The following is a 27,500-nucleotide window of genomic DNA, read 5'->3' on the forward strand; positions in this document are numbered from 1 at the left end:
ATATATATTGGGAGCAGTCTTTCTTGTAAACATATGTTGTTGAATATGACCGAAAAAGTGAGATTAATAATTCTAACACGAATTTTCTCAATATTTCTTATGTTTTTCTTCAATGTCGGCGGGAATGGAAATATCAATTCTCCAAAATTAATTTTTTATTTATGGTCTGACGTCTGAACGCGTTTCGTAATGGTAACTATCATTACCATTACCATGTCATGATATCACAATCACCATCACTCTCATTATACAACTATCATGATCATAGTCATTACCACCCCCCCCCCCCCCTTGCTTAGTAAAGACGTGTCAATAAGGTCCAAATTAAAGCTCAGGACGGGACTCAGGTGATCACTTTACTGCCCCGTTAACATTTTCTTAAGAAAAGTTGTCAATTATTAATGACCCAATTATTGATTAAAGTAAAAATCTTTCATTTGTTAAACTTGTTTAGGCAAAACAATATTTACAATTGTGAGTTCAAAATGTTCATTATACACAAAAAAATGAACAAATATTTCGAATCAGAACATTCTGGAGGATTTAATTACTTTAATATTTCAATTTCAAACCATTGAAAACCTTTTAATTATCTTAATTAAAATTATCAATAATAAATGAGCTGGGTTTGAAATTGACATGGATCAAAGTTACTTATTTTTTTTTACAAATTTATAATTTATTCATCGACAAAAATAATTATACCTTCGTATTTTATATATATAATATACATAATTATATAAACGGAGCTCTCAAAGGGGAAATTAATTTGAATTATTTACGATTTTAAAAGACATATTATTATTTGTATTATTTAAGTGTTGATACCTGTCGTTGTTGTTGTTTAAGATTCGCTACTTGGAACAAAAAGTTCCAAGTAGCACGGGCTATGGCGAGCCCGCAGTGGACTTTGTTGATACTTGATTTGTTATATTTTAAGAAGAGTTGTGTCTGGTTGCTGAATACTAATCTCCAGTGGTGCTCTAAATAAGTATCTATAACACGCACATCTCTAGCACACATCTCTAGCACGCACATCTCTAGCACGCACATCTCCAGCATGCACATCTCTAGCACGCATATTTCTAACACGCACATCTCTAGCACGCACATCTCCAGCACACACATCTCCAGCACACACATCTCCAGCACACACATCTCCAGCACACACATCTCCAGCACACACATCTCCAGCACGCACATCTCCAGCACCCACATCACCAGCACACACATCTCCAGCACACACATCTCCAGCACACACATCTCTAGCACGCACATCTCCAGTACGCACATCTCTAGCACACACATCTCTAGCACACACATCTCTAGCACACACATCTACAGCACACACATCTCCAGCACGCACATCTCTTGCACGCACATCTCCAGCACGCACATCTCCAGCACACACAGCTCCAGCACGCACATCTCCAGCACGCACATCTCCAGCACGCACATCTCCAGCACGCACATCTCCAGCACACACATCTCCAGCACACACATCTCCAGCACACACATCTCCAGCACACACATCTCCAGCACACACATCTCCAGCACGCACATCTCCAGCACACACATCTCCAACACGTACATCTCCAACACGCACATCTCCAGCACACACATCTCCAGCACACACATCTCCACCACACACATCTCCAACACACACATCTCCAGCACACACATCTCCAGCACACACATCTCCAGCACACACATCTCCAGCACACACATCTCCAGCACACACAACTCCAGCACACACATCTCCAGCACACACATCTCCAGCACACACATCTCCAGCACACACATCTCCAGCACGCACATCTCCAGCACACACATCTCCAACACGTACATCTCCAACACGCACATCTCCAGCACACACATCTCCAGCACACACATCTCCACCACACACATCTCCAACACACACATCTCCAGCACACACATCTCCAGCACACACATCTCCAGCACACACATCTCCAGCACACACATCTCCAGCACACACATCTCCAGCACGTGTCTAAGCGCAATTTTGTGCAACAAAACATGCCACGCATTTCTGCAATATTTCCACAACTTCATTAACCAGATATGCACAATAGGCAATTTGGTGTGGAATTTTTGGGCATGGAAACAATCGTACAAGGAGAGAGAGAGAGAGAGAGAGAGAGAGAGAGAGAGAGAGAGAGAGAGAGAGAGAGAGAGAGAGAGAAAGAGAACAAAAGCAATTATCTTAAAAAAAATCCCATTATTTTTTTTTTTTTTTTTATTAACATATTAGGTACATCTGCATTAGTGCAGCTACCCTAGACTATATGAAGTGGAGTACAGTGTGTCAAAAAAGCTAACTAGGTGATGCTATAAAATCCCCATCACACAGGATGGTTAGTCATACAGAGGCATGTGATTAGCGGTCTGCACTGGCAGACTCCGGATGCATTTTGAGGATATCAACAACACAAGATTGAATAAGGTAGCAGTGGTAATACAAGTCCCCATCTCGCAGGATGGTTAGTCATACAGAGTCATGTGTTTAATAGCCTGCACTGGCAAATTTTGGGTATACTGTGAGGATATCTTCAAGAATACGAGAGTGAATAAAGTAATTGCAAAGCTCCAGGTACCTCATGCCAACTGGTCTGAAAGGTCTAATAATTGGGCATTCAGTGATGTAGTGCGGGAGATCATGCCGTAGTTCCTGCTCACAGAGTTTGCAACTGGAGTGCTCAGGATTGGGAGACCCGTCACCTGCAGCCACCTGCCACAGGTAACGGTAACCCAACCTGATCCTTGCAACCACTGTGTCGCACAGTCTAGTGGACGTTTTGTGCTGTCCATAGATGTAGGTTTCAGATCTGAACAAATCATAGCTTTTTATACTAGTACTTTCAGGTCGTTGGGAGTCAGTAAGTTCTTTCCTATCAGATCTGAATGTTTGGACCAATACAGTTTTGACAGCAGAGATAGGGATACCTAGATCTAATTCAACTTCAAACTTGTTACACGCTAATTTGGCTGCAATGTCTGTCTCATTATGATGGGTTATATTTATGTGTGAAGGTATCCATACAAAGGAAATTCGAGACCCTTTACTCTGTGCATCAATTAGGTCATTTATAATTGGGAGTATGAGGTTCTTGCTGTCGATCTTCCAAGAGAAGTTTTCGATTGCTTGAAGAGCAGACTTTGAATCGCAGAATATTATTCCTCCTCCAATATTTTTTAATGTGCTGGTTGCTAAATGTAATGCTGCTAGTTCTGCTTGTGTGGAGGTCAGCCAGTTGTTTAACCTGACACTGACAGACTTTGTGCAAATATTATTTCTATAGAACCTACATGCCGCTGCAGTCCGTCCAGTAGAAGACTGGACTGAGCCGTCGGTGTAGACACAGTGCTCGTGAGATCTTAGACTCTCGATGGAGGAGGCAATTGTTTCAAGAGTGACAGCTTTAAGTAGAGCAAGATTCTCATTATCTTTCTTGGTGACAGGTGTGTATGATACTTGAATGGTGGGGTACAGATAAAGAGGAATATCAGAGACAGGTAGATTGCACTTAAAAGGAATGTTAAGTTTAATGAGATTGTAAGCATTGTTTCTCAGCCAATTATCATAAAAGGAGTGAGTTGGTATGTCGGCACCAGTCAAAAGGGTGTTAACAGCACTAAATAATTTGTCTCTGAGCAATGTAGGAGATGTAGGATCTCTCATGACTTTAAGACAGAAGGTAGTGTTAACTTGCATTATTCTCTCTAGTATGGTTGGAAACTTCAGTTCTTCCCTCATGTTGATGATTCTTGTGCATCTTGGGGCACCAAGAATTATCCTCATGGCCTCGTTCTGTATTACTTCAAGTTTGTCCAACACAGAGGAGGGGAAATTAATTAAGTGCAGAGCATTATAATCAACGAGAGATCTAACAAACATCATATAGAATAGTCTAGCATATTTGATATTGATACCAATATTCTTACCAGTAAGTGTTCTCAATGGTTTTAGTCTTTCTTTTAACCTACGGTGTAGATCATTTACAATGTCACTGTTAATACCAACTCCAAGGTATTTGTGCTGCCCACACGTTTCAATGTTCTGGTTGTTGACCTTGAAAGCTATAGGGACATGAGTTTTCTCTTTGGGATGGAGAACTCTGGATTTAGTTATAGAGATAACAAGACCACATTCAATGCTTTTAGCAGCGAATGAATCAAGTAGAGCTTGCAGTCTAGTTTGGGAATTTGCAACAATGCATATATCATCGGCATAACAAATGACGGCTTCGTCAGGTAGTGTGGGAATATCAATTGTTAATTTGTGCATCAGAACATTGAACAGTGTCGACACCCCTCACGATAAAGTCTACGGTCGCCCTCGGCCACATTTCACTTACTCTTGACAACATAATTTACTAACACCCAGGTGACCATACTTTGATTTTTTCTCTTTGTGGTACAAAATGAAGTGAATTTGAAAGTGATTTTTATCTAATATTTTCTGTATTTCGGATTTGGTGAATATGATTTGTGGTTTAGAATCCCTTAGTCCTAGAGGATTTACTTTTGGACGTCCCTTCGAAATAGAATTCTCCTTCAGACCTGCACCGTCCCGTGGAGTCCATTCGAGCACAAGTAAATTGTATCAGACTGTTTACTCGAGTGGAGAGATTGTAGTGACGATAGACTGTGAGAAACTGAAACTCTGAGAGACTGTGAGAGATACAAGAGACTGTGAGGGAATTATCAGGGGACAGCGCCAAGCCATTACGACTATATAGCACTAGGAAGGGGTCAGGATAAGGATTTGGGATGGGACGGGGGAAATGAATGGTGTCCAACCACTTGGACGGTCGGGGATTGAACGCCGATCTGCATGAAGCGAGACCGTCGCTCTACCGTCCAACCCAAGTTGTTGGACTGTGAGAAACTGTTGGAGATTGCGAAAGATTGTCTGTAACTGTGAGGAATTGTGAGAATGTAAGGTAATTTTCAAGAGAAAGCGCTAAGCCATTATCACTATATAGCACTTGGAAAAGGATATTGGGGGATAAGGACTTAGGATAGGATGAAGGAAAGGAATAGTGTCCAGTCGATTGAACGGTCGGGAATTGAGCGCAGATTTATAAGAATCGAGACCGTCCAGTCCAAGTTGTTGAGGAATTGTGAGAGACTGTGAAAGATTGTGAGAGGCTCTGAAAGATATTGTGAAAAGATAGTGAGAGAGACTGAGGCAGACACCGAGAGATTGAGAGAGAGAGAGAGAGAGAGAGAGAGAGAGAGAGAGAGAGAGAGAGAGAGAGAGAGAGAGAGAGAGAGAGAGAGAGAGAGAGAGAGAGAATAAGAAACTATGAGGGACTGCGAAATCCCTTACGTGTTTACAAATCATTTTATTTCGAGGTTCATAATATTTTATGGAGAGGAAGATCAGAGTCTGAGTGAGACGATTAAGTCAGCATCAATCCAGCCTCATCACCCAGGAATAAGTTTCAACTGTTTCCCCCCAACTCGCCGTATCTTTGGCCACCACTCCGTCGAAAATCCTACTTAGCAGCGATTATTAAACCACTGTAACCTGAACGTTTTATATTCACCTGCTTCCATAAGATAACAGGTGGTAGAGGTTTAGGTTCGGACGCTTCTCATTAACAATAACAGTCATATTTGTTACGGAGTGGCCAATCGAGAGGACGTGTGTATTTACCTAACCTATTTGTTCGGTCGTGCTGTGAATACAATTTTGATTTCCTGTTCCAATTAAATACGAATTCGGTCCTTTCGGAATGAGTAATTTTGAGCATTTGCATGATACAGCGAGGAGAGAATACATAACTGAGGAGCGAAACAGTTAGGTAAGATTGCCTTTCACTTAACTAATGCCTCTGTTCACTTAGCTGTAAAATAGGTACCCGGGAGTTAACTAACTGTTGTGGGTTGCATCCTGCATAAGGGGGGGGGGCTGTAAAAAGGGGAGAATTTGGGGGGGGGGGGTAGGTTACCTGTCCACAACGACGGGGATGACATGTAGATATATGTCCTTTTGCGTGTGACAGTTCTGTCCCAACCAACTACTCCGTGACAGGTAATTTGGTAGTCAGAAGCGTGAAAGTTTGATCGTTACCGGGGGACACAAGTTCAGAGGCGTCAGTCATGTTTGAGGAGCAGTTCATCAATTATAAAATGTCGCCGTTACGCAAGTAACAGGGATTCGAACCCCCCCTTGTTGTGGTGGTGGATGTTGTAGTTACTGATGTTTGTTCCTGTGGTTCCTTCACTCACTTCGTTACTCTTTAAATTCTCCTTAAACTCTCTCTCTCTTTTTCTCTCTCTTTCTCTCTCTTTCTCTCTCTTTCTCTCTCTTTCTCTCTCTTTCTCTCTCTTTCTCTGTCCCTCTTTCTCTGTCCCTCCGTTCCTTTCCACCGTCTCCCCCATCATCTTCATCTTTCCCTAACCTCTCCAAGCTCTTCCCCCCCCCCCACCCCAACCCATTCAAGTGATGTGAGCCAACAATATGAAACAAGCGAGTCAGTAGTTAGTTATTCAGGCGCACAGGTTCAGACACGATCAGACGTTCCTGATGCGTGTTCCAGCCGAGTCTGATTGAGTGGGCACACACAGGGAGCGTCAAGAGGGAGGGAGGGAGGGGTGAGGGAGAAGGAAGGGAGAGAGGGAGGGAGGGAGAGTGAGGGAAGGGAGAGAGAGTGTCAGGGCGAGTCACAATAACGAGGCTGAAGATATGATAACCAACCACACACTAGAGAGTAGAGCAACGACGCCGATTCGGTCCGTTCTGAATATCTGAATATAGATATCACTATAGATATCCGTTCTGGACCGATATCACTACTTCAAAAGGGGTTCAGGACGGACCGAAACATCGCCGTTTCTTAATTGTCTGGCTCGTTATCTGGTTATCTTATCAGGTAAAGAAGGGAAAGGGGAAAGATGGAGCTGCGAGAGGGGGGGGGAGAGAGGCGCCATTTGAGTTAACTAGTCTAAACCGCCAGCGACAAACTATCATTTAACGTTAACCAGAACGAAGTTAAATTGCCTGTGAGATCTGATGAAACCACTCGGGTTAAGTTCCCGCCTTAAGTTTACCCTAGAGAAGGACATTGTGAATTAGGCAGGCAATTTGGCTATTAGGAGGTCAATCTTGGGGGTCAGTCTTGGAGGTCAATCTTGGTGGTCAATCTTGGAGGTCAATCTTGGAGGTCAATCTTGGAGGTCAATCTTGGGGGTCAATCTTGGGGGTCAATCTTGGGGGGTCAGTCTTGGGGGTCAATCTTGGAGGTCAATCTTGGAGGTCAATCTTGGGGGTCAATCTTGGGGGTCAATCTTGGAGGTCAATCTTGGAGGTCAATCTTGGGGGTCAATCTTGGAGGTCAATCTTGGGGGTCAATCTTGGGGGTCAATCTTGGGGGGTCAGTCTTGGGGGTCAATCTTGGAGGTCAATCTTGGAGGTCAATCTTGGGGGTCAGTCTTGGAGGTCAATCTTGGGGGTCAATCTTGGGGGTCAATCTTGGGGGTCAATCTTGGAGGTCAATCTTGGAGGTCAATCTTGGAGGTCAATCTTGGGGGTCAATCTTGGGGGTCAATCTTGGGGGTCAATCTTGGAGGTCAATCTTGGGGGTCAATCTTGGGGGTCAATCTTGGGGGGTCAATCTTGGGGGTCAATCTTGGGGGTCAATCTTGGAGGTCAATCTTGGGGGGCCAATCTTGGGGGTCAAACTTGGGGGTCAATCTTGGGGGTCAATCTTGGAGGTCAATCTTGGGGGTCAATCTTGGGGGTCAATCTTGGGGGTCAATCTTGGAGGTCAATCTTGGAGGTCAATCTTGGGGGTCAATCTTGGAGGTCAATCTTGGGGGTCAATCTTGGAGGTTAATCTTGGGGGGTCAATCTTGGGGGTCAATCTTGGGGGTCAATCTTGGGGGTCAATCTTGGGGGTCAATCTTGGGGGTCAATCTTGGAGGTCAATCTTGGAGGTCAATCTTGGAGGTCAATCTTGGGGGTCAATCTTGGGGGTCAATCTTAGAGGTCAATCTTGGAGGTCAATCTTGGGGGTCAATGTTGGGGGTCAATCTTGGGGGTCAATCTTGGAGGTCAATCTTGGGGGTCAGTCTTGGAGGTCAATCTTGGAGGTCAATCTTGGGGGTCAATCTTGGGGGTCAATCTTGGGGGTCAATCTTGGGGGTCAATCTTGGGGGGTCAATCTTGGGGGTCAATCTTGGGGGTCAATCTTGGGGGTCAATCTTGGAGGTCAATCTTGGGGGTCAATCTTGGAGGTCAATCTTGGGGGTCAATCTTGGAGGTCAATCTTGGGGGTCAATCTTGGAGGTCAATCTTGGGGGTCAATCTTGGGGGTCAATCTTGGAGGTCAATCTTGGGGGTCAATCTTGGGGGTCAATCTTGGGGGTCAATCTTGGAGGTCAATCTTGGGGGTCAATCTTGGAGGTCAATCTTGGGGGTCAATCTTGGAGGTCAATCTTGGAGGTCAATCTTGGGGGTCAATCTTGGAGGTCAATCTTGGAGGTCAATCTTGGAGGTCAGCAACGAAGGTCAGCACAGCCAGATGAAGGTCACTCTCTCCTGTCTGACATGGGACAACTGTCAGACAGTCCATTAAGGGAACGCAGGAAGGTAAACCCAAATAGACGAAACTCTCCAGAGGTAACAGTCGAGGGTAAACTCGTACTCTACGCTGCCGCCGGGGTGCGTGGTGGGGGAAGAGGGGGAAGAGGGGGAGGGAAAGAGGGGAGGGGAAGGGGGGGAAAGACCACTCTGAGGCACTCACAACCAGGGTAACACGTTAGTCAATCCCCCCCCCCCCCTGGCACTGGATGAGTTCCAGAGTGTGTGTGTGTGTGTGTGTGTGTGTGTGTGTGTGTGTGTGTGTGTGTGTGTGTGTGTGTGTGTGTGTGTGTGTGTGTGTGTGTTTTGTCTTTCTTGTTCTTATAATCTCGTTCCTATTGGTTATCGTAATCCTCCTTCTCTTCCTTCTTCCTCTTCTCCTCTTCTTTCTCTGTCTTCCTTCAACCACTCTTTAATTCATTATTCTTTTATCCTTTTCGTTTTTTCTTTTGCCTTCCTTTTACTCTACTCCCATTTCCCTCGTTTGAGTTTGTCGTACTCTCTCTCTCTCTCTCTCTCTCTCTCTCTCTCTCTCTCTCTCTCTCTTTCTCTCTCTCTCTCTCTCTCTCTCTCTCTCTCTCTCTCTCTCTCTCTCTCTCTCTCTCTCTCTCTCTCTCTCTCTCTCTCTCTCTCTCTCTCTCTCTCTATCTCTCTCTCCCTCTCTCTCTCTCTCTCTCTTCATTCTGTTAACCTCTCGTGGTCAGTCAAGCGAGAGACCATTGAAGAGTTCTCTTTTACCGTTTGTCACATCCCGCACCAACCACTGTCAGCCTCGACCCTCTGTCAGCCCCGACCCTCTGTCAGCCTCGACCTTCTGTCAGCCCCGACCCTCTGTCAGCCTTGGCCTTCTGTCAGCCCCGGCCTTCTGTCAGCCCTGACCCTCTGTCAGCCCCGACCCTCTGTCAGCCCCGACCCTCTGTCAGCCCCGACCCTCTGTCAGCCCCAACCCTCTGTCAGCCCCGACCCACTGTCAGCCCCGACCCTCTGTCAGCCCCGACCCTCTGTCAGCCCCGACCCTGTGTCAGCCCTGACCCTCTGTCAGCCCTGGCCTTCTGTCAGCCCTGGCCCTCTGTCAGCCCCGACCCTCTGTCAGCCCTGACCCTCTGTCAGCCCTGACCCTCTGTCAGCCCTGACCCTCTGTCAGCCCCGACCCTCTGTCAGCCCTGACCCTCTGTTAGCCCCGGCCCACTGTCAGCCTCGACCCTCTGTCAGCCCCGACCCTCTGTCAGCTTAGGTCTCTGTCATCCATGACTCTCTACCACATCCATCCCTAGGCCAGCCTTGACACCTCTTTGATACTGTCAGCCCAGGCTCTCTGTCAGCCGAAATCTCTGTCAGCCTTAACCTCTGTCTGATACTATCTACTGTCACCCCCCCCACCCCCCACGTCCCTCACGGCCTCCAGGAACAATCGAGGCCTCTGACAGCTAAGGCCCTTTGTCTGATACTGTCAGCCATCGACGTCTGTCAGCACATGACCACTTTCAGCCTTGGTCGTCTCTGTCTTTTCTCTCGCTCCACATCTATCGCTGACACCATTGAAAATGGATATAATACAGACGTCAGCTCTTTTTGCCTGTCAGCAGCGGTGTCGATTTCCCTTTCATTTCCGTGCTGACGTCAGACGTCGTTTCGTAGACATCAGCGGTGACGGGACGTATGCAATTGTAGCAGTGATGTCACTGTATATTGTCAGCGGTAGCTGTAAGTCTGACATCGTAATTCAACATTCGGCTTTAGCCCCATGGTCCCCCCCCCTGCTGTGTGTGTTGGGCCGGTGACGCCGTCGGCTTTAATAAAGCGGCCGGCCGTTGTTATCGAGTCATATCGGCCATTTGAATAAAGCCGCCGCTGGTGATGTCATCGGCTTTAACCGTGACGTCATCGGTGTTAGGGGTGACGTCACAGTATTGAGCTGTAGCCCAGAGCACTCTGTTGACGGAGGGGGGTGGGGGGAGGGGGAGGGGGAGGGGGGGAGGGGGAGGGGGGGGGGGTAATGGGTGACAGTCTTCCTGTCCGTCGTCTCTCGCTGTTTATCTGCTTGTCTGTCTGTCTGTTTGTATGTCTAAATATATCTCCCTTCTGTCAGTCTTTGTCTCTGTCTCTGTCTTTGTCTCTGTCTCTCTCTCTCTCTCTCTCTCTCTCTCTCTCTCTCTCTCTCTCTCTCTCTCTCTCTCTCTCTCTCTCTCTCTCTCTCTCTCTCTCTCTCTCTCTCACCGTAGCAGGTAATTACTCGGGGTACGCCCCTAGCGGCCACTCGGAGTACCACTCTCCCAGCCTGGCATTACACAGTAGTCTCCACCTCGCTCTACGAGAAACAGAGAGGGGGAGGAGCTGGGCAGAAGAGGTGGCTGAAAGGATATGGGGAATGGGTGATGGAATATGGGGGATGGGAAGGGGTATAAAGAGAGGGGTGAAGTGAAAAGGGGGGCTGTAGGTGGGGGTGAAGATATTGCGTCAAAAGAGGCGTAAAAGAGGGCACTAAGGGTGAAGGTAAGGGTAACGATCAAGGGAACTGAAGGGAGTGAAGAGAAGAAAGGGAGGAAAAGGGTTCGGAAGGAAGTGGAGTTAAAATATAGGTAGAGGGAAGGGAAGGGGTTAGGATGGAAGGACTTGAGGGAGAAAGAGAAGAGGACTGACTGAAGGTAAGGATGAGAGAGTGGTGAGGGAGTAGGTATGGAATAAGGGGGGGAGGGGAAGAATCAGGGAGGAAGAAAAGTGAGGGAGGAGGGAGAGCCAGAGAGAGGGGGAAGAGTCAGAGAGGGTGCATGAGAGACTAACAAAGGGTGAAAAGACGGTGAAGAGTTCCTGTGAAACAGACAGAAGAGTGACAGATACAGCTTAACGATAATAAATGTACCGTTGTAGGCGGAGGTGGCAATAGATAAAGCAAATGGAATACTGGGGATATATTTCCAATAGATAATTACTGGAGCAGGAAAAGGGGGGGAATCGAACCAGCATATCCCTAGTATCCCCCCCCCAAACACGCGCCTTATTAATCGACGCGCCACGATATACTAAAGATTATATAACCTGTAATCCACCCGAATCCCCCCTATAGGAGTTTGGGAACACCAGATCCCACGTGGATTCGGCCGGATCTCAGGTTATATAAACTTTAGCAATTCCTGGTCCGTGTGGCAAAGGCTCGCCTCTAGAAGGCCTCCAGGACGCTGGTACTATTCCATATCCTGCTCCGGGGATTTCCTCCTATCACGTTATCGTGATTTACTTGTGTATTTCAGGAAGCGTTAGAAATGTTCCCCGTGTATATCTTGCTCTGTTGACCAGATCACACACTAGAAGGTGAAGGGACGACGACGTTTCGATCCGTCCTGGACCATTCTCAAGTCGACATTGTCGATATGTCTCACAATCGACTTGAAAATGGTCCAGGACGGACCGAAACGTCGTCGTCCCTTCACCTTCTAGTGTGTGGTCTGGTCAACATACTTTAGCCACGTTATTGTGACTCATCGCCTGCATATCTTGCTCTTCTTAAACCTCCATTAGTGTGTTGCAGCTAAGTTTTGGTCGCTAAACTGTAGAATGGACGTAATTTCACTTGAACAATAATAAATATTATAGAAAACCATCCCTCCCCCCCCCCCCCCGCTTCGTAGACTCATTCGTCGATTTTAAAACACTGTATTAAAAACTGGTTTCCTCTCATATATAAGTTAATATTACTATATATTTAATTTTATGTGTATATTAGGTCAAGTTTAGGTCGAGTGTTTAGGTTCAGTTGACGATAATTTGTATTTGAAGCCCGTGGGTGAAGCACTTACAGCCTTGAGGCCGAAGAGAGGTTAACAGCGAACCACTGTACGAGAAATGGTCGAATGTTATCAGTTGTTAGTCATGTGAGATCTGTTTTTTCATTTACAAACAGGGCGTTGTTAGTGGCTGGATTAATGAACATATGGTCTTTGTTGATGAGGACGGGTTGTATATATATCATATTGGTCTTCTTTCTGAGCTCTGTGTCCCATGGTATGTGTGACGAAGCTTGTGTGTTTATCTTATGCTTTCACCTCCGGTAGGCTAGGTTTTGAGTCTATGATCAAGTCTCCTGGTAACTTACTCCATCAAAACTTACTTAACTTACTCCACAAAACAATAAGTTATTTAGAAGTTTCATTCATCTGGACTGTAGCCTTTTCGTTGAAGAGGCTTCAAAGGCTTTTCTTTGAAGAGGCTTCAATGTATCTGAATCATTTTGAGTGAATATTTAAGTGTGTTTCATCATTTTCTCTCATTCTTGTGGATTCACTAATAATTCATCGATGAATGATTACCATTAATTTTGCTCTCCCACGTATTGTGGCCCAAAAGCAGGATTGTTTTCCTAATCAGTCTTGACATGATTGGAGACACACACATGATTAAGAGTCATCCCTGTCTGGGCTACCTGGCAGGTAGCAGATGGTTATACATATATCTACATCTATTATTCTGAATTTTTCCATTGTTATGACCTATGGTTACTGAGGTATTTTCAGCCTGTGTAGTAATGACCTCTTCACGCCACAACAATCATTCTTCGTCACGAGAGAGCCGCTTCACTCCCCCCCCCCCCCCTTTCTTGTCTCTCAGTGCCTCGTGGCCCTCAAGGAAGACGTTAATTATGACTTTAACAGTCTTTACTGTGGGAGCGGCAGCATTTGGGCTCTCCTCGTGTGTGTGTGTGTATTCACCTAGTTGTATTCATCTAGTTGTGCTTGAGGGGGTTGAGCTCTGCTCTTTCGGCCCGCCTCTCGACTGTCAATCAATCAACTGTTACTACCTACTATTTTTTTTTCCACACCCACACACACACACCCAGGAAGTAGCCCGTAACAGCTGTCTAACTCCCAGGTACCTAATTACTACTAGGTAACAGGGGCATCAGGATTAAAGAAACTCTGCCCATTGTTTCTCGCCGGCGCCGGGAATCGAACCCGGGACCACAGGATCACGCGTACAGCGTGCTGTCCAGTCAGCCACCGTGCCCCTGTGTATGTTTCACACATTCACTTCAATCCAAATATTATACTAACCCAGACGGTGCAGACTGGGGGGGAGGTGTCAAATCTAAGGGGGTCTGGAAATGCCTTCTTGAGTGTGCTGAACCTAGACATTGTCTAAGCACCAGTATATCTCAGTCATCGAGAACTAGCAAGTGGTTAAGCATCTTGATTAGGCATTTTTTCAGTTGTAAACATATGGCATGGAATCACATTTTTTTCCGTTTTTTTGGGAGTATTGGAAAATTGGAAAATTCGGCCGCTAGTCCAGAAATGTTGAGCCGCATTGTACTCAGTGCCTCCTGCCTGCTTCCCTTTTCATATAATGAGCTACATTTCCTGTCTTTCAACTTTTTGGTAGGTCTCCTGTTTCCTCATTTGCAGTGCCCTATAATACACTAGAGAGAGAGAGAGAGAGAGAGAGAGAGAGAGAGAGAGAGAGAGAGAGAGAGAGAGAGAGAGAGAGAGAGAGAGAGAGAGAGAGAGAGAGAGAGAGAGAGAGAGACAAACATAGTGGTTTTGCTCCCTCTTATAATATAGCTGGTGGGATTCTGTTTGAATCAACAGCCTTTTCGACGTCTAATTCCAGCAAATGCTTCTTTATCTCACAATTGGTAATCTCAAATTTCTCCACTGATACTTGGCTTAGCGCTTCTCTCAGTTCAGGGACTTCTGCTTGCTCTATTGTGAGTTCCTCCTGGGTTCTCTTGTAGCGTTCTTCACACACCTCCTTGTCATTCTCGGTTAGCCTGTCCTCTTCTTGCTCAGTTTCATTACCTGTTACTTCACTGTTATTTCCCTCCTCATATGGCTCTGAAATAGTTTGGTTTGCGCCTGTGCTTTATTTGATACGTCGCTTTCCTGCAGTACAATTATCTTCTCTGCCACAGGCACATATTCCTGGCCCAAATATAAGCTTTCTTCCTGTGATCTTTCCCCAAGTTCACTTGCTTTATTTGTAATCCCTTCTGTGTTTGAGTACATTACTTTGAAGCTCATTTTCTTCTGTCCAGTCTCACACTCTAATCCTTGTGATCAAATCCACTGGTGTAGAAGGCTGTTCTGTGGGGTTATTACATGGGGAGGAAGATAACAGGAGGGGGGTGGAGGAGAGTTAGACAGGGGGTCTTAAATGTAAGGTTGGAGATTTTTCGTGCCTAGGATTACGTAGTTCAGGGTAGGGAAGTCAGGGACTGAAGAAGGGCCAGAGTAACTCTTTGACTGGGCAGTAGGGTGGCTCTTTGGGCATGGGATGGGAGGACAGGGAAAAACTTGGATAGGGAAACACAGAGGGCATGGAATGGGGAGCGTCTCTATGGGATGGGTGGTGGAGGTAGGGGGGTAGAAATAGCCTAAGCTACTCTATCCCTTTGAGATGTATTTATTGCTTATCTCAATAAACATACTTGAACTTGAACTTGAACTTGGGTGGTGGAGGTAGTGTTTGGGGGAGGAAGATTGATATGAGGATAGGATGGTGGGTGGTCTAGACTTTTGTTACACTTTTCTCTGGAGGTATTGTTCTGCTGTTGCAGGGTTCCCCACTCCCTCTTGAGTTACTAAGTTTGGGACTCGGGCTCCCATGTTCTCTTCCCTCTCCATAAACCTCCTCCATCTGCTGATCTGACTCTCTCTGCCCTCATCAAGTCCCAATGTAGAGAGAGAATACAGAGAAAACACACTGAAGTATTCTCTAACATGCAGAAGTTTATCCTTCTTTAATAAGATTGTCTGTTGTGTGGCTTCGTGAATACTATCTTTATCAGTCGAATTATTTCCTTGTTGTATCTGCTTAGTTTGAAAAGCTTCTCTTTGTCAACGTCAATCGAGGGAGGATCTGTGTCACAGTAAATTTGTCATTCTTTCTTCACTCCTGATTACTGGTTCCTTAATGCCTTCCATTTCTACAGCTTCCTTTCCTTTGCAACTGCTGGATGTAAAGTGTGTTTGTGTGTGTGTGTGTGTGTGTGTGTGTGTGTGTGTGTGTGTGTGTGTGTGTGTGTGTGTGTGTGCGTGTGTGTGTGTGTGTGTGTGTGTGTGTGTGTGTGTGTGTGTGTGTGTGTGTGTGTGTGTGTGTGTGTGTGTGTGTGTGTGTGTGTGAACTCACCTAGATGTGCTTGCAGCATCGAGCTCTGCTCCTAGCCCCGCCTTCCGAATGTTCGTAGATTATTGCAATGACTCCTTTCTCACACTTTTATCAAATTGACATGTAAAAAAATTTAATCGAATTAGATTTCACGACTTCTGTCTATTCCATTTCCTGGCAGCCCTAATACTAAAAAAAGTTCTTCCTGTTGTCTCTGTGACTTATTTGTGTCTAAAGTTTCCATCTATGACCCCTCGTTCTACTATTCCTAGCTTTGAACAACGCTGCTTTGTCTACGTTGTCAATATCACTCAGAATCTTATATGCTGTTATCATGTCCCCCACTATCTCTCCTTTCCACCAGTGTGGTAAGATCCAGTTCTCTCAGTCTTTCCTCATAGCTCAATCCCCTCAGCTCCGGAACGAGTCTCGTTGCATATATTACGATCTTTTCCAGTTTCTCCTTGTCCTTTTTTCAGGTAAGGGTTCCATGCTGGGGACGCATATTTAGTGGGTCTGGAGTCGGTCTCACCTTCTCTGTATAAAGACCCCGGAAACCTCCTTTGTCCAAGTTTGTGAAGAATGCGCGGATGTTGGCCAGCATGCCATATGCCGCTGCTGTTATTGTGGTAATGTGGACTTCTGGCATCAGATTTGAGGTTATGTCCACTTCCAGGTCTTTTTCCTTTTGTGACTGAAGAATTTGTCTTCTCTTAATCCTATATTGCTGTACCGGTCTTCACACTACTGTTGCAATCCTTATAACTTTGCATTTGGTTGGGTTAAAGTCTAGTCATTTTTTTCAGACTACCTCTTGAGTGTGTCCAAATCCTCTTGCATCACAATTTTACACTGACCTGAGTCTTCTCGTTAGTTTTGCATCATCTGCAAACATTGATATGAAGGAGCTAATTTCCTCTGTCAGGTCATTGACATAGAAACAGGATGGGTCCTCGAACTGCCTCTTGGGGTACTCCACTCGTAACCTCTCTTTACTCTGATGTCTCTCCTCTCACTGTAACCCTCTGCTTCCTTCCTGAGAGATAGTCTCTGACTCACCTTAGAACTCTTCCAGGTATGCCAGCCTGCTTTTTTAAGTTTTAGTAGGCATTTCATGTAAGACTGTATCAAAAGCTTTGATACAGTCAAGGAACATGCAGTAAGCCAATTCCTTTCATGCTTCTTTGATGTAGAATCTTATTGTTCAACTCCAGCAAGTTTGTTAAGCAACATTTTGCTTCACTCACAACATCACTTTTGCTTTAGTTGAAGTCTCCCTCTAAAACCATGCTGGTGTCTTGAAACAAAATTGATCTGTTCTAAATGTTCCACTCACCAGGTTCGGATCAGTCTCACCAGCAACTAGCAGGGGATACTTATGGTATTCCCTGCATAGATTGGTACCACATTAGCCATTTTCTATCTATCAGGAAGTTCTCCCGTTTCTAGAGAGGCATTAATTATTATGTCAAGTGGGCTGCACAATGCTTCAGCTCCGTCTTTTAGTATCCATGGCGATATTTCGTCTGGTCCCACGGCTTTTGTCACATCCAGTTCCTGTAGTTGTTGTTTACTTAACTACGGGCTCACCATAGCCCGTGCTACTTGGGACATTTTGTTCCAAGTAGCGAATCTTTAACAACAGTTGTTGTTTTACTTCTTCTGGTGTCACGGTTATTTCAGTTTGGGCTCTAAGCTCTAGTGACAAATCAAGCTCCAGCTTGAATACTTCCTAAAAGCTTTTGTCAAGTTCCTCACATAACTCCTTATAATTTTCCGTGTGTCACTCCCTCACTTTTGTCAAGTGTGATAACCTGTTCATTCTCAGTCATCTTCCTCCTGATATGACTACGGAACAGTTTGGGCTCAAACTTAGCCTTGTATGTACTGTCACCCCCGTACAGCTTCACTACCACGCTCCTAGTTTCTGTGTACTCATTTCTGGCCTCTTTGTATGTTGTGGTTCCCTTCTGACCTGTGTTCTCTGTTCTTCTTCCAATGGTCTCGTGCTTCTACTCTTTGCTTCTAGCCACAGTCTGCTGAGCCACGAGGCAATGCTCATCTTGCTTCACTTAACCCTTAGTGGTGGTATATATCTTTCTTCACCTTCTTGGAGTATGTTATGTAGTTCATCATGTCTTGTGTTGTTTGTCCTCTGATATCTCTTCCCCTATTCTATCCGCCTCAGGAATTCTCTGACCTCCTGGTAGTCTCTTCTCCTGTATTCTTACATTCTCTCCCTTGTAACATCATGTTATGGTTATCATTGTTACTATATAATCAATGATTAAAACACAGTCGTCATTGTCTCCTAATGGCAGTTCTAAGTAACTTTTTTTTCAATATCCATCTCCTTCTGTGTGAAGGCCAGATCTAGCTTATGTGGTTGGTCACCAACATCCCCCGTCTTCTCTTTGTTTCCTTCCTGATATGAGGCCTCAGGATGTTAATCTCTACTGTTTTTACAAGCTTTGCTTTCCATGTTTCATCTCCATCTCTTGGGTCCAGATGATTTGGACATGGTTGAAGACTTCTATTACAAGGCTCTTTGCTTTCAGTCTGTGTGTGTGTGTGTGTGTGTGCGTGTGTGTGTGTGTGTGTGTGTGTGTGTGTGTGTGTGTGTGTGTGTGTGTGCGTGTGTGTGTGTGTGTGTGTGTGTGTGTGTGTGTGCGTGTGTGTGTGTGTGTGTGTGTGTGTGTGTGTGTGCGTGTGTGTGTGCGTGTGTGTGTGTGTGCGTGTGTGTGTGTGTGTGCGTGTGTGTGTGCGTGTGTGTGTGTGTGTGTGTGTGTGTGCGTGTGTGTGTGTGCGTGTGTGTGTGTGTGTGTGTGTGTGTGTATGTGTGTGTGTGTGTGTGTGTGCACTGTGAAAAAATATTAATTACAATTATTAAAATGCTATAGATATTTAACAACAACAATAATAATAATTATAAAAATAATAATAATATAACAATTAAGGAGAAGCTACAATGCCGTAGTGCTTCACTGAAGGTGAAGGCAAGACTTTGTATATATGTAAGTGCATTAAAGCTAAATGTTGGGGAGCAACCTGGAGCCTTCCTCAGCACCTTGAGAAAGGCTTTATGTTACATCAGACAATTTGGGGTTTAATTCACTTACATTTATACTGTGGGTTTATATTTCAATAATAATAGTAATAATAATGTGAAATAAGATGTCAATACAAATAGACGAGTATTCTGTATTCTCTGTCTGTCTGTCTGTCTGTCTGTCTGTCTGTCTGTCTGTCTGTCTGTCTCTCTCTGTCTCTGTCTCTGTCTCTGTCTGTCTATCTGTCTGTCTGTCTCTCTCTCTCTCTTTCTCTCTCTCTCTCTCTCTCTCTCTCTCTCTCTCTCTCTCTCTCTCTCTCTCTCTCTCTCTCTCTCTCTCTCTCTCTCTCTCTCTCTCTCTCTTCCAGGGCATCGCGTCAGTCACTAGACGCCTCCCAAAACACACCAGCCTCTTCATCTTCCTCTTCTGGTTGAATCACTCTCACTCGCTGTTTTCCTCTCTCTCTCTCTCTCACTTTCTCCCTCACTCTCACTTCTTGCCCCCCCCCTCCTTTACTCACCCTCACAACATTCACTTTCTCTCACTCTCTTCTATTCCTCCTCGTATCCATTTCTCCTATGGTGCTTTCCCCCCTCACCTAATTCTTACCCTCTCCCCCACACACATGCTGACTCCCTCACTCTCCCTCCCATCTCACACCTCTCTCACCTCTCTCTCTCTCTCTCTCTCCCCTGCAGGGCATAGCATCGTTCAGCAAGCTGGCGGAGAAGTCAGGCATATGCATCGCGGTTAACGAGCGGATTCAGCGCATCACCAAGCCAGAGGACTTCGATCTTATCATTGAACGCCTCTCCACCAAGCCCCAGGCCAGGGTGGTCATCATGTTTGTTGACGAAGATAACACCAGGTCAGTCACCTGCCGTGGGAGGGCATGGGAGGGGAGGTCATGGGAGGGGAGGGCATGGGAGGGGAGGGCATGGGAGGGGAGGTCATGGGAGGGAAGGTCATGGGAGGAGAGGGCATGGGAGGGGAGGTCATGGGAGGGGAGGGCATGGGAGGGGAGGGCATGGGAGGGGAGGGCATGGGAGGGGAGGTCATGGGAGGGAAGGTCATGGGAGGAGAGGGCATGGGAGGAGAGGGCATGGGAGGGAAGGGCATGGGAGGGGAGGGCATGGGAGGGAAGGGCATGGGAGGGGAGGTCATGGGAGGGAGAGGGCATGGGAGGGGAGGTCATGGGAGGGAGAGGGCATGGGAGGGGAGGTCATGGGAGGGGAGGTCATGGGAGGGAGAGGGCATGGGAGGGGAGGTCATGGGAGGGAGAGGGCATGGGAGGGGAGGTCATGGGAGGGAGAGGGCATGGGAGGGGAGGTCATGGGAGGGAGAGGGCATGGGAGGGGAGGTCATGGGAGGGAGAGGGCATGGGAGGGGAGGTCATGGGAGGGGAGGTCATGGGAGGGAGAGGGCATGGGAGGGGAGGGCATGGGAGGAGAGGGCATGGGAGGGAAGGGCATGGGAGGGGAGGTCATGGGAGGGAGAGGGCATGGGAGGGGAGGTCATGGGATGGGAGGTCATGGGAGGGGAGGGCATGGGAGGGAAGGGCATGGGAGGGGAGGTCATGGGAGGGAGAGGGCATGGGAGGGAGAGGTCATGGGAGGGGAGGTCATGGGAGGGGAGGTCATGGGAGGGAAGGTCATGGGAGGGGAGGTCATGGGAGGGGAGGTCATGGGAGGGGAGGTCATGGGAGGGAAGGTCATGGGAGGGGAGGTCATGGGAGGGGAGGTCATGGGAGGGGAGGTCATGGGAGGGAAGGTCATGGGAGGGGAGGTCATGGGAGGGAAGGTCATGGGAGAGGAGGTCATGGGAGGGGAGGTCATGGGAGGGGAGGTCATGGGAGGGGAGGTCATGGGAGGGAAGGTCATGGGAGGGGAGGTCATGGGAGGGGAGGTCATGGGAGGGGGAGGTCATGGGAGGGAAGGTCATGGGAGGGGAGGTCATGGGAGGGAAGGTCATGGGAGGGGAGGTCATGGGAGGGGAGGTCATGGGAAGGGAGGGCATGGGAGGGGAGGTCATGGGAGGGAAGGTCATGGGAGGGGAGGTCATGGGAGGGGAGGTCATGGGAGGGGAGGGCATGGGAGAGGAGGTCATGGGAGAGGAGGTCATGGGAGGGGAGGTCATGGGAGGGGGAGGGCATGGGAGAGGAGGTCATGGGAGGGAAGGTCAGAGGGGGTTAGAGAAATAAATTGCACAAGGTAATCTTCAGGAGCTTACCTTTACCAGTCAGAATAAACTACGACGCTGAAATAAACCAAGTCTGATGAGTGTCCTGTTGAACACTGGCTCGTACTCATCAAGTGGAACTCATCAAGTTGTACTCACCTAGTTAGACTCACCTAGTTGTGCTTGAAGGATCGAACATTTGCTCTTAAGTCCCGCCTTTTTGACCTTCGGAACTAAAGCCCGTTCATTCGCTTTTCTTCTAATGTTTATATATAAAGATGTGTATCAGAGTGACTTAGACAGCGTCCTCGTCCAGTCCGCTCCACTTATTTACGACTCCTTGAGAGAAACAAAGTTCTTTCTGACCTCTCTGTGACTCATCTGTGTTTCCAGTTTCCAATTATGTCCTCTCGTTCTGCTGTTTCTTAAACTGAACATTGTTTCTATATCTCGTGTGTGTGTACTCACCTAGTTGTGCTTGCAGGGGTTGAACTTTGGCTCTTTGGTTCCGCCTCTCAACCGTCAATCTACTGGTTTACAGATTCCTGAGCCGTATGGGCTCTATCATATCTACATTTGAAACTGTGTATGGAGTCAGCCTCCACCACATCACTGCCTAATGCATTCCATTTACTAACTACTCTGACACTGAAAATGTTCTTTCTAATGTCTGTGTGGCTCATTTGGGTACTCAGCTTCCACCTGTGTCCCCTTGTTCGTGTACCATCCGTGTTAAATAATCCATCCTTGTCAACCCTATTAATTCCCCTGAGAATTTTGTATGTGGTGATCATGTCTGCCCTAGCTCTTCTGTCTTCCAGTAACGTGAGGTGCAACCCACGCAGCCTTTCCTCGTACCTCATGCCTCCTAGTTCTGGGACTAGTCTTCTGGCAGACCTCCGAGCTTTTCCCAGCTTCGTCTTGTGCTTGACAAGGTACGGGCTCCATGCTGGGGGCTGCATACTCCAGGATTGGTCTTACATATGTGGTATACACGGTTCTGAAAGATTCCTTACACAGGTTTCTAAAGGCAGTTCTGATATTAGCCAGCCTCGCATATGCCGCAGATGTTATTCTTGTGATGTGGGCTTCAGGAGTCAGGTTTGATGTGATATCAACTCCTAGATCTTTCTCTCTGTCCGTTTCATGAAGGATCTGTTTCATATACTTCATCTCCCATTCGGTATCCATTATCTGGCCTCAAATTTCTTCCGCCTAGTTTCATCACCTTACATTTACTTGGGTTGAACTTTAATAGCCATTTGTTAAACCATTCCTTCAGTTGGTCTAGGTGTGGGTGTGAATTTACATACCTGTATTTACCAAACTGAACGTTTATTGTCTACTGAACTTTTAATTTTCTATTGACGTATTATAGACTATTTTTAAAGCAATGAATGGACTGTGCCTTTGATGGCTTCCTCCTGTTTCCTCCTATTTGAAGGAAATTAGTCAATCCTCTTTATTCAATTAAATTTAGTCAATCATTTTTATTTATTCAATTAAATTTAGTCAATCCTTTTTAGGCCGCTAAAATAAATGTTATTTTGTCATCCCTCCGGCCCATCAGACCTCTCCAGCCTCCACCCATGGCCTCTCGCTCTACTCTTAGGCCTCCTAAACATTACATTTTTACTTACTTTGCTAATACCCCCGTTTGTATTTTATACGTAGCAATCATGTCTCGTCTTTCCCGTCTCTTATCAAATATAGTAAGATCCAGTTCCCTCCGCCTTTTCCTCGTGATTTCTCACAACTTTATCCCTGGTTTTCTTTCCTTTGTTTTTAAATCGGGGATCCATGCCGGCGCCACATACACCAAGATTGGTCTCACATACGTGTTGAAGCTTGTCGTAACTGCCCACATACGTCAGGTGTTGCCAGCTTTATATGTGCCATGCCGGCGCCACATACACCAAGGTTGGTCTCACATACGTGTTGAAGCTTGTCGTAACTGCCCACATACGTCAGGTGTTGCCAGCTTTATATGTGCCATACCGGCGCCACATACACCAAGATTGGTCTCACATACGTGTTGAAGCTTGTCGTAACTGCCCACATACGTCAGGTGTTGCCAGCTTTATATGTGCCATACCGGCGCCACATACACCAAGATTGGTCTCACATACGTGTTGAAGCTTGTCGTAACTGCCCACATACGTCAGGTGTTGCCAGCTTTATATGTGCCATACCGGCGCCACATACACCAAGATTGGTCTCACATACGTGTTGAAGCTTGTCGTAACTGCCCACATACGTCAGGTGTTGCCAGCTTTATATGTGCCATGCCGGCGCCACATACACCAAGATTGGTCTCACATACGTGTTGAAGCTTGTCGTAACTGCCCACATACGTCACGTATTGCCAGCTTTATATGTGCCATAATGTGGCACTGTTAATATGTGCGCATGTAGGCACTGTTGGTATGATATATAATCTCTTAAACTCTTGACCTTCTCAGATTCCAGAATAGGCCTATCGTCGTGTGCTAGTGTTGTCGTCTTCTCCTTCCCTTCTTCCCTCGCTCTCATCACCTTGCATTTATTGGAGGTGAAGTTAAGCATCCATCTTTCAGGTTATTTTTGTAGTTTGTCCTTTGCCTCGTAGCCTGGTGGATAGCGCGCAGGACTCGTAATTCTGTGGCGCGGGTTCGATTCCCGCACGAGGCAGAAACAAATGGGCAAAGTTTCTTTCACCCTGAATGCCCCTGTTACCTAGCAGTAAATAGGTACCTGGGAGTTAGTCAGCTGTCACGGGCTGCTTCCTGGGGGTGGAGGCCTGGTCGAGGACCGGGCCACGGGGACACTAAAGCCCCGAAATCATCTCAAGATAACCTCAAGATTGCAGTCCTGGTTCAAACTAGGACAACATTTGCCAGTCCTCACCAATTTTTAATTTAAATTTTGCTGTGTATGAACACATTTTGTAATTATATTCAATCTATATATATTAAATTGTTCCATTATATACAATCAATGACAGACCATTGATTGTATATAAGGAAGAAGATAGATATTCCCGTCCTCTCCGTCCCATCCCAAATCCTTATCCTGGACCTATCCTATCCCAGTGCTTTATAGTCGTAATGGCTTGGCGTTTTCCCCCTGATTTTTACTTCCTTCCTACTAGTGGTGAGCCTGATGTTACTCCACTGTGCACTCTTCTCAATCGTGACTTATCCCCCTCTCTCACTGTGACTTTCTGTCTCCCGATATATAGGTACTCCTCGAACCGTACAATACAATTCCTGGTACACTACCATAGCATGTTCCCAGAGATTCAGCCGGGGCCATCTATGCAGTAACAAGGCCATAAACTTTCTGCCAATCTGGAAAATGCAGACAACCTCCGTTTTTGGAGCTCTGAAGGGGGGTGGGGAGGGGGGAATTTGGCCCCCCCTGGTGGCTCTCCTCCGGTATTGAGTGGTGATTGATAGTTGGCTTGCTGGTGGTGGGTTCCCCACTCCCTCCTCCCCCCCCCCCCCTTCGTCGCGCTGGAGAGTGAAGGGGGGGGGGGGGAGGAGTCTTCTGGTCCTCGGGCACCTGGTGTCACAGGCACGGACGGGTGTGGAGAGCTGCTCAAGTGTTGGTGAGGAGTCCGTCCGTGCTGGGTGCTGAGGTGGAGTCCGTGCCCGTGGCTAGGCACGCTGGGCGAGGCAAGACAATATTAAGTGCTCTCTGACAAGCTATGAAAAGACAGTCTACCCAGCCGTTTTTTCCTTCGTCTTAGGTAACCTTGTCATATAACTCAATCAAGTTGATCGGGCACGACTTTCCCTTTCTAAATCCGTGCAGTCCTTTCGTTATAAAGTTGGTCTTCTCCAGATGCTCCCTCAGTCTCATACCTGATTACTTTCTCCAGCTCTTGGCACGGAATACTCGTCAATGAACAAGGGCCGTGACGAGGATTCGAACCTACGTCCGAGAGCATCCCAGACTTGTCACTGACACTAGTCTGCAATTTAGTGCCCCCTGTCTATCACCGTTTTTTAATACTGTGTATTCATTTGCCTGTCGCCGGATTTCTGGGAGATTTCCTGTCTCCTTGAGGTTACCTTGAGGTGCTTCCAGGGCTTAGCGTCCCCGCGGCCCGGTCGTCGACCAGGCCTCCTGGTTGCCGGACTGATCAACCAGGCTGTTGGACGCGGCTGCTCGCAGCCTGACGTCTCGAGTGAATATTTGTTTTTTCTCACATATTTATACAAAGAGGTTCTATTACTGGCCTTTTTTTGAGCTTGTTTCGTTTTTCAACTTTCCCGAAGATCTCAGAGTTAGTGGGTGACAAGGAACCTTCGTCGCCTCCTTCAGCAGCCATGTTGATGGATCCACCAGCTTGTTTGTTTGTCCTCTGCGTGTGTTGTGTTCACGTCTGTCTCAGTGGTTATTGTGTCGTCTAATGCTGCATCTGGTCGCCAACCGTCTCCCAGTTGCGGTCACTTTGTTGAGCTCCTCACATATTTCTTTGTCACTCTCTGTAGGAACACTGTTGAGGTCCTCACACACACACACACACACACACACACACACACACACACACACACACACACACACACACACACACAAACTCTTTTTTTTTTTTTTTTTGAGGCGGGACCAAAGAGCCAGAGCTCAACCCCCGCAAGCACAATTAGGTGAGTACACACACACACACACACACTAGGCCCCTGTTACCTAGCAGTAAATAGGTACCTGGGAGTTAGTCAGCTGTCACGGGCTGCTTCCTGGTGTGTGTGTGTGTGTGTGGTGTGGAAAAAAAAAAAAAAAAAAAAGTAGTTAGTAAACAGTTGATTGACAGTTGAGAGGCGGGCCGAAAGAGCAAAGCTCAACCCCCGCAAAAACACAACTAGTAAACACAACTAGTAAACACAGACACACACACACACACACACACACACACACACACACACACACACACACACACACACACACACACACACACACACACACACACACAAACAGAAGAGGACTGTTTGAGGCTTCAAGAAGACCTAGACAAGCTGAAGGAATGGTCGAACAAATGGTTGTTAGAGTTTTTACCCAACCAAATGTAATGTAATGAAGATAGGTGTAGGGAGCAGGAGGCCAGATACAAGGTATCATCTGGGAGAGGAAATTCTTCAGGAGTCAGAGAAGGAAAAAGACTTGGGGGTTGATATCACGCCAGACCTGTCTCCTGCAGCACATATCAAGCGGATAACATCAGCGGCATATGCCAGGCTGGCCAACATACGAACGGCATTCAGAAACTTGTGTAAAGAATCATTCAGAACTTTGTATACCACATATGTCAGGCCAATCCTGGAGTATGCAGCCCCAGCATGGAGTCCATATCTAGTCAAGGATAAGACTAAACTGGAAAAGGTTCAAAGGTTTGCCACCAGACTAGTACCCGAGCTGAGAGGTATGAGCTACGAGGAGAGACTACGGGAATTAAACCTCACTTCGCTGGAAAACAGAAGAGTTATGGGGGACATGATCACCACATTCAAGATTCTGAAGGGAATTGATAGGGTAGATAAAGACAGTCTATTTAACACAAGGGGAACACGCACAAGGGGACACAGGTGGAAACTGAGTGCCCAAATGAGCCACAGAGATATTTGAAAGAACTTTTTTAGTGTCAGAGTGGTTGACAAATGGAATGCATTAGGAAGTGATGTGGTGGAGGCTGACTCCATACACAGTTTCAAGTGTAGATATGATAGAGCCCAATAGGCTCAGGAATCTGTACACCTGTTGATTGACGGTTGAGAGGCGGGACCAAAGAGCCAGAGCTCAACTCCCGCAAATACAACTAGGTGAGTACACACACACACACACACACACACACACACACACACACACACACACACACACACACATCTCGTTGTCGCTCTCTGTGAGAATACTCCCTTGTCTCCAGAGCCTAATTGTATGATCTCTTCACAATTGTTGTTCCTCTGGTTATATCTATAACAAGCCAATTCCAGTGTGTCACTACCAAATTACTCCTCTACAGTACTCTCCTAACTCTGGGATACAAACTTTTGGCTCTCTTAAGTGTCGCTCTGTTAACTTTAATATCAACCTCTTTGCTTTACAATTTCCATATACCTCTCTGGCTCCTTTTCTTTCCTGCAACTGCCTATTATTATGTAGCGTCTTGAAGTTCTTATCCGATGCGTCCACTAACTTTGCTCTCCACGTCTCACCAGCCGGGTTGGGATCCTTGTCCATCTTCCTGTGACTAAAATGCCGAGTGTCAGACTCTTAGTCTTAATCGCTCCCTTTCCCACTACGATCGTCCCTTCCGTGAGGTTCAGGCAGGTTATATTATATATATTATATATTTTATAATAGGTTATATTCAGGCTAAGTTATATTGCTCTCAGGTGTTTTTTGGTTATGCAGTAAAAGTTTGTAAATAATTGCTATACCGCTATCTTCATGTTCCCTGTTGTTGCTATCATTAATATGCAATCTTCCTGCTTGGTTTTCTCTAGTGTTTTTATTTTTTTCTCGAAGTTTTAAAGCAACTTTAGCAGCAGCGCTGGAGTCTCTCTCTCTCTCTCTCTCTCTCTCTC

The 27,500-nt window shown here is 46.5% G+C and overlaps 1 protein-coding gene across 1 annotated transcript in view; it reads left to right on the forward strand.

Moving 5' to 3' along the window:
• Positions 1-27,500, forward strand: part of LOC123761594 (metabotropic glutamate receptor 8-like) — a 260,562-nt gene that overhangs the window by 110,256 nt on the left and 122,806 nt on the right. Inside the window, exon 4 of the mRNA XM_069328943.1 lies at positions 19,458-19,627. Within this exon, the coding sequence (XP_069185044.1) occupies positions 19,458-19,627 (170 nt within the window). The remainder of the gene's footprint in view (positions 1-19,457; positions 19,628-27,500) is intronic.

Source organism: Procambarus clarkii, chromosome 22 (genome assembly GCF_040958095.1).
Source record: "Procambarus clarkii isolate CNS0578487 chromosome 22, FALCON_Pclarkii_2.0, whole genome shotgun sequence".
Taxonomy (NCBI): Eukaryota; Metazoa; Arthropoda; class Malacostraca; order Decapoda; family Cambaridae; genus Procambarus; species Procambarus clarkii.